Raw genomic sequence first — 14,420 nt, forward strand, 5'->3', positions numbered from 1 at the left:
CTGGCCTGACGTATCTATATTCCTTATCTCCTGTCATCGTTATAATTGCCCTGTAAAATTGTTCTCAGTTGCAGATGAAGAATTAGGGCTCAACAGAAATGTATTAAAAATTCATTCCACTCATTATTTTGAGAGACACACACAGTGCTTTGCTAAGGGCGTGGCCCTTGGCTCAGCGCCTGGAACACAAGCAGTCCCTGTCCTCAAGGGACTCCAGTCTAGTGGGGTCCGCAGACCAGGAAACAGGCAGTGGCACAGAGTCTCTGGAATTATCTAGAGCTCTAGTTTATTCTGAACTCCTGCCTCCCCATTCTTTTGAGATCGACTCTTATTTTTCATTACAGGCGTAATAAGGAGTACTTTATGTCCAGCCACGTCACTATTAATTGAAGTCCTCCTCTGCTCTTTTCTCGTAAGGGTCACTTGTAATCATGGAATAAGAGTTTAATTTTTCTGGACTTACCTTGTTCTCCTTAGCAGTATCTTTCCACAAGTTCGTATTTGTGTTTTCTCTGAATGTCTCGAAATCTGCTGCCCTCAAGCTCAGGGCATGACAGGTGACAGCCAACCTTCTCTTCTATTGCTTTACTTAGAAAAGGTGACAGAATCTCCGTTTTCCTGAGGGAGGGCTTCCTCATTGACTTGGAGAAGGAGTTGGCAGAGAGGGAGGGACAGGGAAGGGACAATGTGAGGCAGGAGGAGACATCCAGGTGGGCAGCTGGTTTTGTGGAGGAAGAAGGACACTGTTGTCTTAGTCCAACCTGTGAGGTGCCCGCAAGCCAAGTGGGTCCTCAGCGCTGGGGATTGGAGCCCTCAGAACGTGGTCCACCTTTATCAGTTAGGCTGCTTTGGGCTATACAGAACCAGAATCCTCACTTAAAGTGACTTCAACAAGAACTCATTATCTTCCATGGTGGGAAGCCTAGAGGTGGGCCCGACTCCAGGGTTAGTTGATTCAGTGGCTCAATGATCAAGGACCCAGATTTTTTCTCTGTGTGCCAGCTTTCATCTCCAGCTAGGTCATCTCTTGATTGCCAGATGGTCTCTAGCAGCAATAAAGTGACATGCTCACTTGTTCGGGTCCAATGGGAGAGATATTGACCCACCTTGTGGCTTACGGTTAGGAAAAGGAAGACTTTTCCTAGAAGCAGTCCTTTCATGGCTCATTGGTCCCAGCTGAGCCCCATGCCCATTCCTGAACCCATTACTGGCAGTTTGGGTGAAATTACATTATGCGAAGTAGAATGGATTTGGGGAAGCAACCACCATGCCTATTACAGAGTCACATTTCCCAGACGCAATTGAAGTGAGTAACCCAGGGCTATGATGATATATGGTTAGGGAATTAGCATGTAGAGTTGCCAGATTTAGCAAATAATACAGGATGTTCAGTTAAATGTGAATTTCAGATAAACCATAGATACTTTTTAAGTACAAGTATGTCCCATGCAATGTTTGCTGGTCTGTGTGTCCCAGTGTTGGGCAAGAAGAAAAATGGGTTAGGCAAATGTTTGGCAATGAGACATAAGAAAAGATTGTAGGGGTTCGTAGTGGGCTGGGGACTTAGAACCAACATCCAATCTGAGTCCTGCATTACTTGTGTGAGGACGGCAGAGTGTAAACTGGTTCAGAAAGCAGAGGAAGGCCTGGGGTCCTTTCCTCCACACCTGCCTTGGCTCCTGGTGGCCAGGATCCAGGAGAGAAAGTGATTGCGCCTCCTCTCTCGGGGCCTCATTGACCCCGTCCTGCCCTCTCTTTCCAGGGCCCCAACCGCTGTGGGCAGGCTCTGCTGCAGATTGGGATCAACATGATGGCGCTGCCTGGAGGCCGCCACCTGGACTCCATGCCCCTGCCGGGTCAGCGGTAAGTCCCACGGCTGTCTCTAAGGGTGAGGCCTGCTCCGTCCGGACTCTGGCTGAGGCCCAGCCCCAGGATCCTGAGGCTGCAGGTGGCCCCATCTCTCCTTGCGCTGTCCTGGAGAGGAAGCTTAGGACGAGGTATTGGGATGACACGTTCACTCAGCAAATACAAGTGGAACTGGGCTTTGGGACACGGAGGAGTCAGCCACGTGCCGCCCCTGAGGAGCTGCTGTCTAAGATCCAGGCAGACAATGAAACAAAGGATGGAGTGGGGTGCGCTGCTAAGATGAGGGACCCCAGAGGAGGCTCCTGATCCCAGCTGGGCCAGGAGGCTGGAGCCACTGGGGGCCTCAGGGTGAGTGAAGGCCCTCTCTGAGCCTCTTGGAAGGGGTCACTCTACCCTTAGGTGTCTTCTCTTTTCCCTAGAGCACCAGAGAGAGGACTGGCCACAGAGCTGATCCTTGGGAAATACTTGTGCCCTGAGTGGGCAGTGTAGGGAGGAGGAAAGAGGAATCCACTGAGCGGAAGGTAAAGCCCAGGTGATGAGGTGAGAAGAAGGAGAGACGCGGGGACACCAGAGGTGCCTTCACACAGCTTAGAAGTGTGGACACCTGGCTGGTCCTAGACGCTTGAGCCAGAGCCAAAGGTAGAAGTATCAGGACAGCAAATCTGTGATGACCAGCTGTCCCTGTCTGCCCGGGATTGTCCTGATTTCGGCACTGAAATTCCTGTGTCCTTGTCCAGGCAAACTGGACTGGTTGGTCAGTCTAATGCAGGTTTGGTCTGTGGAGGAACCTTGAACCTGAGGGCTCAGGGCTTCTGCTTAGCACTTTTTGTTTTTTTCATTTTTGGCTGAGACATTTTGATGGGGCCGTTTTGAGTCAACCGAATCCAAGTGGCCCTTTCAAGGCTCTTAAATCATTGTCGTTGTTTTCTTTTACGTATCACAGTAGCGCTATCTTCCCTTACTCCATCCTTGACCCCCACCTGAATTACAGGGGATATCAACTTACTTACATCATTCATTTCTATGTTGTTTGTTTTGGTTTTTGAGGGTTTTTTTTTTTTTTGAGTGTGTATTGCTTTTAAAATCAGAAAAATTTATTAAATCTTTGCTAAAAATCAACTAGAACTGGGTTAACCTCTATGACGGCATTAGTCTGCTTCTCCAAAGCCATCATTATAAAGAGGTTTGAGGTATGAAATGCAGCTCATGCATGTTACTGAGGGCGGAGAACACTGTTAGCGGTGTAGTTAAGAAGTTCCTATGCAGCGTGACGCTGAGGATAAGGATCATAGGGCCACACAAGTATCTTTCCACACAGTGTGTCTGAGGTAGAGCCCAGAGACAGTGAGATGCAAACCTGTCAGGATATATGTGCGTTCTCAGCAATGGAGACTTGGCTCTTACCTTCATGAGATGAGCAAGCGTCACACATGTCTGCCTGGCTTCAGAACTGGGCTCTACCTCTCACCATGTGTGGCCTTGTGCAAGTTCCTGAACCCCAACAGCTCCTCGGTTCCCTCATGTATAAAACAGGGGTGATAACAGTACCTGCTCCATAGGGTTGATGTGCAGATTAAATGAGTGAATATATGCAGAGTCTGTCACATAGTGAGCACCATGTAAGAGGAGCTGTTATTGATTGAGTGAGTATTGCATGTCAGAGGCCCACTGTGGCTCTTCATGCAGCTGATCTTAGAGAATTCTTCCAGAAATCCCTCTCCTGACCCCTCACTCTCAGCAAATGACCTCACTGAGAAAATAATAAGTCACAGATGGACACTCCCAGCAGCCTAATATTTTAAACCAAGAGGAACCATGATTGTTCTAGATGAAGTGGAGTCTTAGTCTTCCGGCTCCTGTCCTGCCGGGGCAGTCAGTCAGGAACTGTGTAGCCAGATGGGCAGTGGGAGCTCTGGCAGCAGGGGACATCTGTTTGGGACGCCTCCACAGGGCTCATGGGTCCTGGGATGGTCAGAGCAGAGCCCCTGCTGGTGGCGGGGACACTGTTGTCACAGGGCAGTTTAGGATGGTGTTTAGGAGTGGGGACTGCCTCAGCTTGCTTCTTGGTTCTGCTACTTATTAGCTGTAACCTTGGGCTTCAGTTTCTTTATGTATGAAATGAGGATATTTATGCTAATGTCATCGGGTTGTTATGAGAATTTACAATAATCTGTATAAAGCAGCTGCCTGCACGTGGGAACTGCTCAGCCCATGCGGACTTCTTCAGATGAAGACCAGGAGCCGAGACTATGAGGCCAGGGTGGGTCAGATCCTGGCACCCTTTCAGCCCCTGGGAACTGCTGACTCTCTCCCACTTCCAACGTCCTCAGAAGTTTTAAGGATAAAAGGAAGTTAAATTGCATGACAATGATTTAGGAATCGAATTATTACCCTTTTGGAGGCAGGATAAGGTTTCTCACTGATCTTGTACAGCAAATACCTTGGGAGGAAAACCCTAGACTAACAGGACTCCGAGAGTTCTGGCCACAAACACCGCGACCTGTGAAAATGTTTGTTTAGAATGTCTTCAGCCTCACGCTTCTGATGGTGGGTGGGCTGCAGAGGCAAGGTGTCGTTGCCTTTGAATATTCCCAGGCTGGCATTCTCAGGCCTGCCCGGAACATCGGGGGACTGCAACCCCTGGGCCTACCAGCCTATTAATCGTGGGCATTCTGGGGGCTGGTGCATGGGCCATGTTCCCAGAGAAGGGTCATGTGCATTTACGGGATGTCAGAGGGTTAATTTGTCAATCTCATGCTGCACTATGGGCAGACAATAGCAGCCACCTCTTCTTTCCTCTTGTTCCAAGCTGCAGAGGCCTCTCTTATGGGAAATGACACCCTGGTTATTGTCCCCAGATACATAATTAATGCTGGATAATTGACTTCTTTCTGTCGTGTTCTGCTGAAATTGAGTTTCACTCTAGTGCCGTCGTTCACCTCAATATACAAAGTAAATAAATACCATCAAGTTGCGTGGGATCATCCAGCAGCCTGAGTGAATCATACGGGTGAGGCCTTTGGTATTTGAGACCCTTATGAGTAAGCAGCATCCAAAAGGGCTTCTGTGGGTGTGGGCTCCTGGAAGAGAGTGGACGGCCGGGAGCACAGTGTTCTGGGCCAGGCATTGGGGTCCCATGCTGCTTGGCGTGGGTGACAGGAGGGGATGTGACAGGGTTCTCAACTCTGACTGTGTCTCAGTCTCCTGGAAGCTTTCATATTGAAAAATAATAAAACAAATGAGCCAAAGAACAAAATCCTACTCTTAGAATCTTCCATGTAGGCCTAAGTGGTTGAAAGCATATAGGCCTGGAAAAGGCCTTGGTCTCAAATCCCAGCTCCACTTCTTACCAGCTGTGTGGCTTTGGCTGTCGCTTAACCTCTCTGAGCACCAGCTTTGTCTTCTATAACAGGGCAGCAGTGGTTGTTGCTTTAAAAGGCTGAGTAAGTGCTGAGGTCCAGGAAGGAAGGTGTTTCTAGGGCCCAGGATGCTTTGCAGTGCACAGCCCACACTTCAGCAGCCCATCCCAGAACAGTAACAAACCCCCCTTCTTCCTCAGCAGGGGAAACACTTGCAGCTCAGGTCCAGATACTTCCCTGCAGACTCAAGGATTTATTGGTGGGCATGAAGGGCAGGAGATTCGCTCCCTGGAGAGCAGGAGACCGTGGCTGCTATGTCCCTGGCTGATGTTCGTTTTCTTCCTGGGTCTCTGGGCTCCTATCTTTGCATCTGGGGTGCTGAGCCTTCTGTGGGCTCTGGGCATGGTGGAGGTGCTGCTGGACCCAGCGATGATGGCCAGCTGTGGTGGTCAGCGTGTTGGCGCCTATCTGCACACTCTCAGGGTGGTACTCCACCTTCATAGCACGGCCCTCATTTTCCGCAGAGATCCGGATAGCCCAGTGCTTTGACCTTGCCATCTCTATGGACAGGTTCCTGCGGGGTGGGATGGAGGCCAGTCTGAGGGACACACAGGGCCATGTCCAGACGTCCCCTTCCTCCCTCCCTTCCTCTCTCCCTCCTTTTCTTCCATTACTTCTCTTACCCACAGATCAAGCTGGAACACCGTGACATTTTCTCTCTGGGTTCCTGCTAATGCGGGTGGGGATGCTGACTAAAGAGCTGGCCTCTGCTGACCCCCATCATGAAGGTGGCTCACTCTTATCCAGCACTTGCTCTGAGCTGGGTGCTTTTACACACAGCAACCCATTTAGTCCTCCTGACAGCCCATCTGCATACTTGCTATTGTCTCTGCTTTGCAAATGAGGGGTCACAGATTGGGTACTCCGGGATGGGGATGCAGCCTTTGAGATGGAGTTTAGAGTTCAGGATGGTTTTAGGGAGGGCCTGTGGCATCCACAGCTGTGGAAGGGAGAGGAGGGAAGCAGACTCAAGAAGGGGAGGTGCAGTGCAGGCTGGGTGATGACTTCAGCTGACCCCACAGGGAGCTTTGGGATCACAGTTGTTGTTCTTCGGCTTAAGTGGCCAGGGCCTTTACATCCTGCCTTGGTCTGCATTGCAGCGGGTGGCTCCGGGAAGGCATAACCTTGGGTGAGGTGGCTCTAAGACAGTATCTGGAGGACCTGACAGCTGGAGGCTGTTGGCTAATGATACTCCCAGCAGCTGGAGGCAACAAGTCTTTCCTTAAAGGGGAACCTGGGTGGCACATCCCAATGTCTATCCCATGAGGAAACTGAGGCTTGAGGAGGTGAAGTGACTCATCTGAGGACAGAGCTGAGGAGGAACAGAGCTCGGGTACGTGTTCCCAGGTGGTGCTTGAACCTGAGAGCTGGTCTGTACTCTACGATGTTCTTGGAGGCGTGGCACAAACTAATCGTTCACTCATTTTTCCCGGTAGTCATTTATTCATTAGCCTTCATCAACATTTTTCTACAAATATGTATTGAATGCCAATCATGTGCCTTTATGGTGGTTGTGTGCTTAAGGACATGTCGGTGATCCACGCGGGCGTGGTCCGTTCCCTCATAGAGCTCACTCATTTATCTCTTGACCTGATCGGGCCTGGATTTGTAGGAAGTGAGCTGTGATGCAGGCTGGACAACAACCTGGGTCTTTCACTTGGGACCTCTCACTGTGAGTGAATCACTTTCTCACCTGGTTTCTCTTCCACCTGGAGTCTGATAAGCCAGCGCCGGATTCAGCTACAGCTAGTGGCAGGTGGCCTCCTGGGTTGCCCCTGGCCTGCCAACTTTCCTGAGCCCATGGGGGCCGTCGCAGGCCAGCCTGTCTCCAAGTAGATAATGGCTTGCATGTGTGCAACCCCGGTCTGTGGCTGGTTTTCTGCTGCTGGGCTGTTTTCTGGGCCTGTGGTGAGATGTGCAGACTGTAATTGTCAATGGGATAATTGGCTATTTTTCTGTTATTTAAACCAAAAGGAAGCCCAATCAAAGTTGGAACCAAATTCCCTCCCTTCTCTCGTCTCCCAAGAGAAATCCACAGAAACACAAGGCGGGACCTTGTGAAGGTAGAGGGACAATGAGTCAAGAGTTATTTTTAAGAAGAGAGGTTGGGTTTAAATTCCCAGACAGTGCCGGGAGCTGGTATTGTAGAGGCATTGAAGGTTGTTGCTGGGAGTTTCCTCAGAGCCCATCTGTGCCCTCCCTTCATTATAAGATGGGGAAACTGAGGCCCAGAGAGGGGAATGGAGCTGTCATAATACTCTTCAGGCCCCATCCCACCCAATGCAGAGTCTTGCCCTCCCTGGACTGTGTTTCTTAAGCTCATCCTCCCACCAGCCTCCAGTAAATCCTAGAAGTTCTGTGTCTGAGCCCCAGTGGAATTCTCGTGTAGCAGTAATCTCTAATAGACATCAATTTTATTCATTCATTCATCTGAATGAGATTTACATTAGACTAAGAACTTTGGGCCAGGCCCTGGATTGTATGATAATGATTTATGTAAATGTCATTTTTCCTACTCATGATAAATATCCTGATGGTTGAATTCAATTCCTGGCTATGATTAGAATGCACACAGTAGGAGTTCAGTACGTGGCTGTTGCAATGAATAAATGTTTAATAAACGTTTGATGAATGAATGATAAATAGCTAAAGAGTCTCAGGCGAGAAATGAAATGGCTTGGATTTTGTTCCCTTCTCCAAGACACTCCTTTGTCTCCAGTAAGCTATTCTCATTATTTTTGGTAGAAAACTACTGCTTGGAGGGAAAGAGTAAGCTAGAGTTTTATCTTGATTAATTTAAATACTCTTTCTGAGTGGAAGCCAAAGATTTGATTCGTTTATCGAGGCAGAGAGTTGGAGAGACCTTTTATTCCTTCTAAAGAATAGTAATTCAGAAATATTTTTAGTTTTTGGTTTTAGGTTCACTGGAAAAAAAATCTCTGCAATTTCATCATTAAATCTCTTGCAGGAGAACACAGTGCAGGGGGCATGGACAGGAGCCAGAGGCTGCCTTCCCCTCCTTCCTTCCTTTTTTAATTCTTTCCTTCCTTCCTCTCTTCCTCCTTCCCTCCTTCCCTCCCTTCCTCCCTGCCTTACTCCTTCCCTCCCTCCCTCTCTCTCTTCCTCCCTTCCCCTCTTTCTTCCTTTCTTCCTTCGTTCCTTCCCAGCCCTGGCTCTGCACTAACTTGCTGTGTGTCCTTGGAGAATCCTTTTCCCTCTCTGAGCTTTACTTTCTTTATTTGAGGATAAGGAGGTGAGCAAAAGTTTCCTCAGGGACCTTTCAGCTCTAATATTCTAGGAGTCCATGAGTGAGTTTTGGATAGTCTGTTCCCTTTTCTGGACAAAAATATTCCACTTTAGTGCATCAGGGCTGGGAAAGCAATGCTATTGACAAAAACAAGGTCTTCTCATTCCTCCCTCTGAAATGTACAAAGAGGCCTAGTGTTTGCCTAGTAGCTGGGATGGAAATTGCAAGACGTACTAGCTTGGGAGCCCCTTCCACATCTGAGGGGGTGGCCTGTTCAGGTTTTGTGGAAGCCCTTTGTTACAGCCAAGGGAAGTGTTCTGTGGGGGGATAGGGAGCCCTGCTTTGATGAGATACAATACAGACAAATCCATGGATGCCAGCATTCCAACATGCTTGGTGATTTGAAGTCCTTATTTTCGACTCCATCTCCATCTCTCTGGCTACACTTAGCAACTTGCCGTGTTCCCAACATGTGGTTCCACATCTCCACTTCTTTGCACATGCCCTTTCTTCTGTCTGAAACCCTATCCTCTTCCAACTTTGCTTCTTCTCCTGGTGACCCTGAGGGCATCCTTCCAGTGTCGGCCTGGGAAGCTTTCTCAGATGCCCTAGCCTGGGCTAAGCATCCCTTCTCTGTGCTCCCACAATTCTTTCTACTTATTTTGAAATGCCGTATGTAGCACGGTGAACTATAATGGTTTATTTACAGTCACTCATTTATTCATTCAGTAGATGTTTGTCAAGTGCCTGGGATGAGCCGGGCGCTGCGCAAGAGGGAGGGACTAAGTCACTGTGCAACGGAAGGTCCTGCCCTCTTAAAGATCATAGTCTCACCATCTCTCCTTTGTGATCCCAGCACCCAGCCCAGTGCCTGGCACATTGGGGTACTCAGTAAAGTTTGGAGGCCATGACTAGGTGTTCTTGGCTTAGCGAGGTGTTCCTTTATGGAGAACTCTCGGCTTCACACAGCACGTGGAACACAGTAAGGCAGGGAAATCTAAATTCCAGACTTTGAAGGAATAAAGTTCCATTCTCAGTGAAAGGAGGTTAAGATGAGCCAACAAGAGCATAGGCATAGATTTCCATAAACTATTGACACTCAAAGTTTTGGGGAACACTGGCTGCCAGCTCAGCAGGATTAGCTGGGGATGAGGAACTGGGACAGCAGCTGGGGGCCAGGGCAGGGGTCTGCTGAGCTGGGAAAAATTGTTCCCTTTGGCATCTGAAGGGTCAGGCACAGTTACCATCCCCCAGGGATTGGCTCGAAGAAGGAAGGGGGCAAAAGCAGAGGCAGGGCAAGGCCAGTGAGGGGGTGGAGAGAGCCCTTTGCGGCCGAGTCCTGAAGGGGTCACTCCCCACGCTGTTGGCATGCCTCCCCGGCTTCCCCGCTTTGGCCACGTGTCTAGTGCAAACTCGTCAGAGATCTGTGATGATGGGGCCAGTGGGCCGGCTGTTCTGTCTTGAATTTAAACACCACACACCCAATTCTCTCCCAGAAAGAAATGAAGCAAGAGTTTGAAAAATGACTAGACATCCTGGAGTCTGTAAATGATCACAAGCTTTAAAAAGGCATCGTTATGTCACCTAAGGGCTGGCTAGCATAGTCGAAAGAGCCCCAGCTGTGGATCTGAGGGTTTGAGCATCAGCAACATTGCTGAAGCGCTCAAAGAGCACAGCATAACAGATAAGAGCAAGGCTCTGGGCTCAGATTGCCGGGCTCTTGTTTCTGCTTCTCCGCTGTGTGACTTTGGCCAAGTCACTTCACCTGCCAAATCTCATTACATGAACCTCATGGGATTGTTGTGAGGGTTAAATGAGCAGTTAAGATTGAACCGAGCCCTTAGCACAGTGCCCAGAATGTGATTAGCTTTATTATCACTATTAGCAGTGAGGTCTTGGGCAAGTTGTGGAATGCCTGTAAGCCTCAGTTTCTACATCTATAAAATGGGATGATAATCTCCAACCATCAAAAACCACTGTGTGGGCTGAAGGGGGGCTTCCAGGTACACGGAAGGCCCTCTACTGTTGCTAATTTTTCCTGCTTGCTGTGTGGGTAGCTAGTTCCCCCTGACTTTGGAAATATCTTAGGGAGCCCGTTGTTTCATACTGTAATTCCTTGGTATGAGACTATACTACTCTCTTCCTCTATCTCAACTCCACCCTGGATAATTCCAGCTTAAAAAAATCAACTGACCAGTAGGCTGGTATGTCGAGATGATGGTGGTTACATCTGGCTTTGTGTTTGGAATCTGCCAGACTCCAGAAAGCCCAGTTGGGGGCTCCACCACCTCCTTCCAGATGTCCAGGAAAGCTGCTGTCAGAGAGTAAGGGGGCATAGCTGGGGGAGTAGGCATCTGCTTCTCTCAGGGGCTCTGGTGAGAACTGGGCAGAGCTCCTGGGAGCCCTGTTCAGTGTTGGGGTGCCCTCCCTGCTCCCCAGGCATGAGGGCAATCTTTACAGCATCAGGCTCGGGTTCCAGTTCACTGTGGAGACCGAGGAAATCCAACTCTGTCCTGGCCCCTGGCCCCTCTGGCTCCTTGGAGGGAGACCCTACATGGCTCCTGACTGCAGTGGTTTTCCACCGTGAAGGGAATGTGACTCATTGCCAGTCTATCTGCTTTGACCTCAGTGTTCAATTCCCTTCCTCTGTGTGAGTAATCAGATCAGTAGTTTGTACGTGCAAAGGGAAGATGTCATGCACACTGACATGGCAGCTCGAAGGTCATGGCCAAGGATGGTGGAAGCACTGGAAGTTTCAAGGGGCAGGGCCAGCAGGCAGCCCCCACCACTCAGCTAGAGCTGCCTTGTTTTACTAGACTTTCATGTCAGGGTCATTCAGCAAATCCAATAGGAGAGGGGTAGCATGGAGAACCAGCGAGCTAATGACAGAGAGTCAGGCAAGCTATGCAATTACGGGATGCTTAGCGCTAACACAGTCCAAACCTTAATCAGCCACAGTCCCTAGACTCCAAAATTGAGAAGAGCAGCTCATTATGTGGCGGCACAGTGACCACAGCTGGGAGTGGACCGGCTCGTAGCGGGGCCATGCAGGGTTCACTGGGCCTGCTGTCCTCCTTGGGAAGCCTGGGGCCCATTCGATGGACCTCTCTGCAGGGCCTGGCCCCCACTTCTGTTGCGGCCTTGTGTACCCCACTTGTCAAAGTGCTTCACCCTGAAACCAAGTAAAATGAAAACCACCTCCTCCCTGGATGGGTTTCCCATCTCACCCACACCAGACACCCAGGAGTCAGCCTTGCTCTTTCTTCTGCTTCACCCTCAGATCCTCTCACCTCCCTTCCAGATCATCCACTTCATCCTAGCCCAAGTGCCTGCCTTAGTTCAGGGTTCTGTCCTGTCTCTGTTTTATAACCATCATCTCGTGACAGCTCGCTCTCCTGTCTAGATTTAACCCTGCTCTAGTCCATTTTCTGCTAACATTATGCACAAGGACGCCACTGCCCTGCTCTAAAAATCTTTTCATTGACTCCAAATCAGCTTCAGGGTTAATGGCATTCAAGGTCTTTGGCATTCAAGGTCTTTGATCAACTGGTCCCTGTTTCTCACCTCAGGCCCCTTCCTGGCCACCCCCTCATGGACCCCTGATGCTTGAGTCCAGTGAGACTTCTTGTTGTATTACTGTTTTTATATCTCCAGGCCTTTTCACATTTGTGTGGAGGTCCTTTTTACCCTTGTCATCCTGGCTAACTCCTCCCCTCTGAGAACCAGGGCAAATGTCATTTCCTTTGTGTACATATTCCCAGGCGGAGTCAGGCCCTCCGTCTCCTGTGATGCTGCACTATCCTGCTCACAGCTTCTTAGTGGCAGAGTGGTGTTTAGTTGATAAGAGCAGAGACTCTGGACTCTAGGGACTGGGTTTGAGTAATGACCCCACCACTTACTTACCATGTGACCTCTCCTGATAGAAGTCTCCTTGTCTGTGAGTGGGGGTGATAACAGCCTCTCTCACAGGATTATGAGGAGGATTAAAGGATAATATATAGAGAAGGCTTAGAACAATGCCTTGCTCATTGCTGGACCTCAACATATTAGCTACTATTATAATTATTACCAGATTGGAATTCTGGTGCTTTCTTGCCTGTTCAGGGGCTTGGCTGAGCTGTGTGAGCACTAGGATTTTCTCCTGTTGAACTTTGTAGCCTCAGCTCCTAGGACAGGCTGGTGCTGAGCAGGTGCAGAGAAAATACCAGGACACTGGGGCTCTGGGCCTGGCCCCAGCATGCACTGGCTGTAGGACTGGTGGGACAGGCCACTTCTGCTGGCCTCTGCATCTGGGGGCCCTTTGGGAGAGCAGCCCTGCCAGTACATCCCAGGGTGGAGGATATCTTGTCCATGGAGTCTGCCCACAACTGGGGATAAAGAACCCTTGGTCAGAGGCTGAGGCTTGAGGTGGAGCAAGGGTGTGGGGGAGGAAAGGGGTCCGAGTGGTGGGTGCTGGAGGCTGATGGGGAGTCTATGGAGCCATGCCGATGGTGTAGACTGTCTCTTGGAAACCCTCTAGTAGTGATTTCTGTACAGTCATGTGCCACATAACAACATCGTGGTCACTGATGGACTGCATATACGACAGTGTTTCCGTGAGATTAGTACCACCTAGCCTAGGTGTGCAGTAGGCTCTACCATCCAGGTTTGGGTACTTATACCATATGATGTTTGTACAACGACAAAAATCACCTAACGCATTTCTCAGAACGCATTTCTCACCTAACGCATTTCTCAGTCTTTGTTCTTATGTGACCCTCAACTGTCCTCTCACCTGCATTCTCAGAACCACGCAGAGGTACCAGGATGGCAACTGGCATGTGAGATCTGTGAATTCTCCTAAACGTTCCACTCTGGCAAATGAAAATACTCTCCCGAAAGTAAGGAGCAGAACAGAATGGGCGAGACCAAGCTAAATCTCTTTAGTCTACCCTTCAGGTCCTGTGTTATAGCCATGAAGCTTGAGCACAAGCAAAGGCAGAGTTTGAACATGTGAGAATGCATCTATAATTTGTACCTGACGGTACCAAACATGCCATTTTGACAGAGCACTGCCTTTCATAAAGCAATTTACAGGAGCATTTACAAACATGAGGTCTAGAGTCTGATGCGCTGGGTTCACAGCCAAACTTTGCCTCTTACAAGCTGGGTGACGTCAGATAGTTCACGTCACCTCTCCAAGCTTCAGGTTCCTCATCTGTAAAAACAAGCGTGCCTCCCCCACAGGTCATTGTGAGAACTAAACGGGCTAACGTATGTGAAGCCGTCCACATGAGAGTTGGCACAGGGCCCAGCCTCCATAAATGCTAGCAATAATGATTATGAATTTCATCTCCCTTGACCCTCACAACAACCCAAAGAGACAGTTCAACTGTACAGGTTGTTGTTATTACCATTTGTTAGATTTTTTGACTTAATTCAATTCTATAAATATGCGCTGAACTTGTTCCATGTTTCATGTCCAGGGCTGGGGGCGGGGCATGTAAGGAGGACAGGACAGACATAAGCCCTGCCCTGCTTAGAGTCCAGTGAATAAAGTGGACTTTAATCAAATTGTTCAAACAATTGAGACCCATGTCACATGGGGGAAGGACACAGTACTAAAGACACATGGAGCATGGTCTCATCTAGGAGTCGGAGAAATCTACTTTAGAAGAGACATTTAGGCCAAGATTTCAAGGATGCATAGGTGTCAGCAAGGTGGAGAGGAAATGGGAAGTGAGGGACCAGCATGTGCAAAGGCTGGGAGGCTGGAAGTCACAGCAGAGGGACTGAAAGAACTCAGCATGGCTGGGACAGTTGTTGGAAATGAGAAGGAGAGCAGGTCAGGGACTGAGGCTCAGAGAGGTCAGTGTCATGTGCAAAGGCACACAGCTATTAAGAGGTGA

At 49.3% G+C, this 14,420-nt stretch overlaps 1 protein-coding gene across 9 annotated transcripts in view; it reads left to right on the top strand.

Annotated features, from left to right (window-relative positions):
- The window catches only part of INSC (INSC spindle orientation adaptor protein), a 128,580-nt gene that overhangs the window by 33,877 nt on the left and 80,283 nt on the right, over window positions 1-14,420 (top strand). For all 9 annotated transcript variants that reach the window (XR_011495925.1, XR_011495924.1, XM_070491180.1 and 6 more), the window contains exon 2: window positions 1,763-1,863. Coding sequence is in view for 7 of the 9 variants with exons in the window: in XM_070491180.1 (XP_070347281.1) it covers window positions 1,763-1,863 (101 nt within the window). In the remaining 2 variants the exon portion in view is untranslated. The remainder of the gene's footprint in view (window positions 1-1,762; window positions 1,864-14,420) is intronic.

This window comes from Equus asinus, chromosome 20, assembly GCF_041296235.1.
Source record: "Equus asinus isolate D_3611 breed Donkey chromosome 20, EquAss-T2T_v2, whole genome shotgun sequence".
Classification (NCBI taxonomy): Eukaryota; Metazoa; Chordata; class Mammalia; order Perissodactyla; family Equidae; genus Equus; species Equus asinus.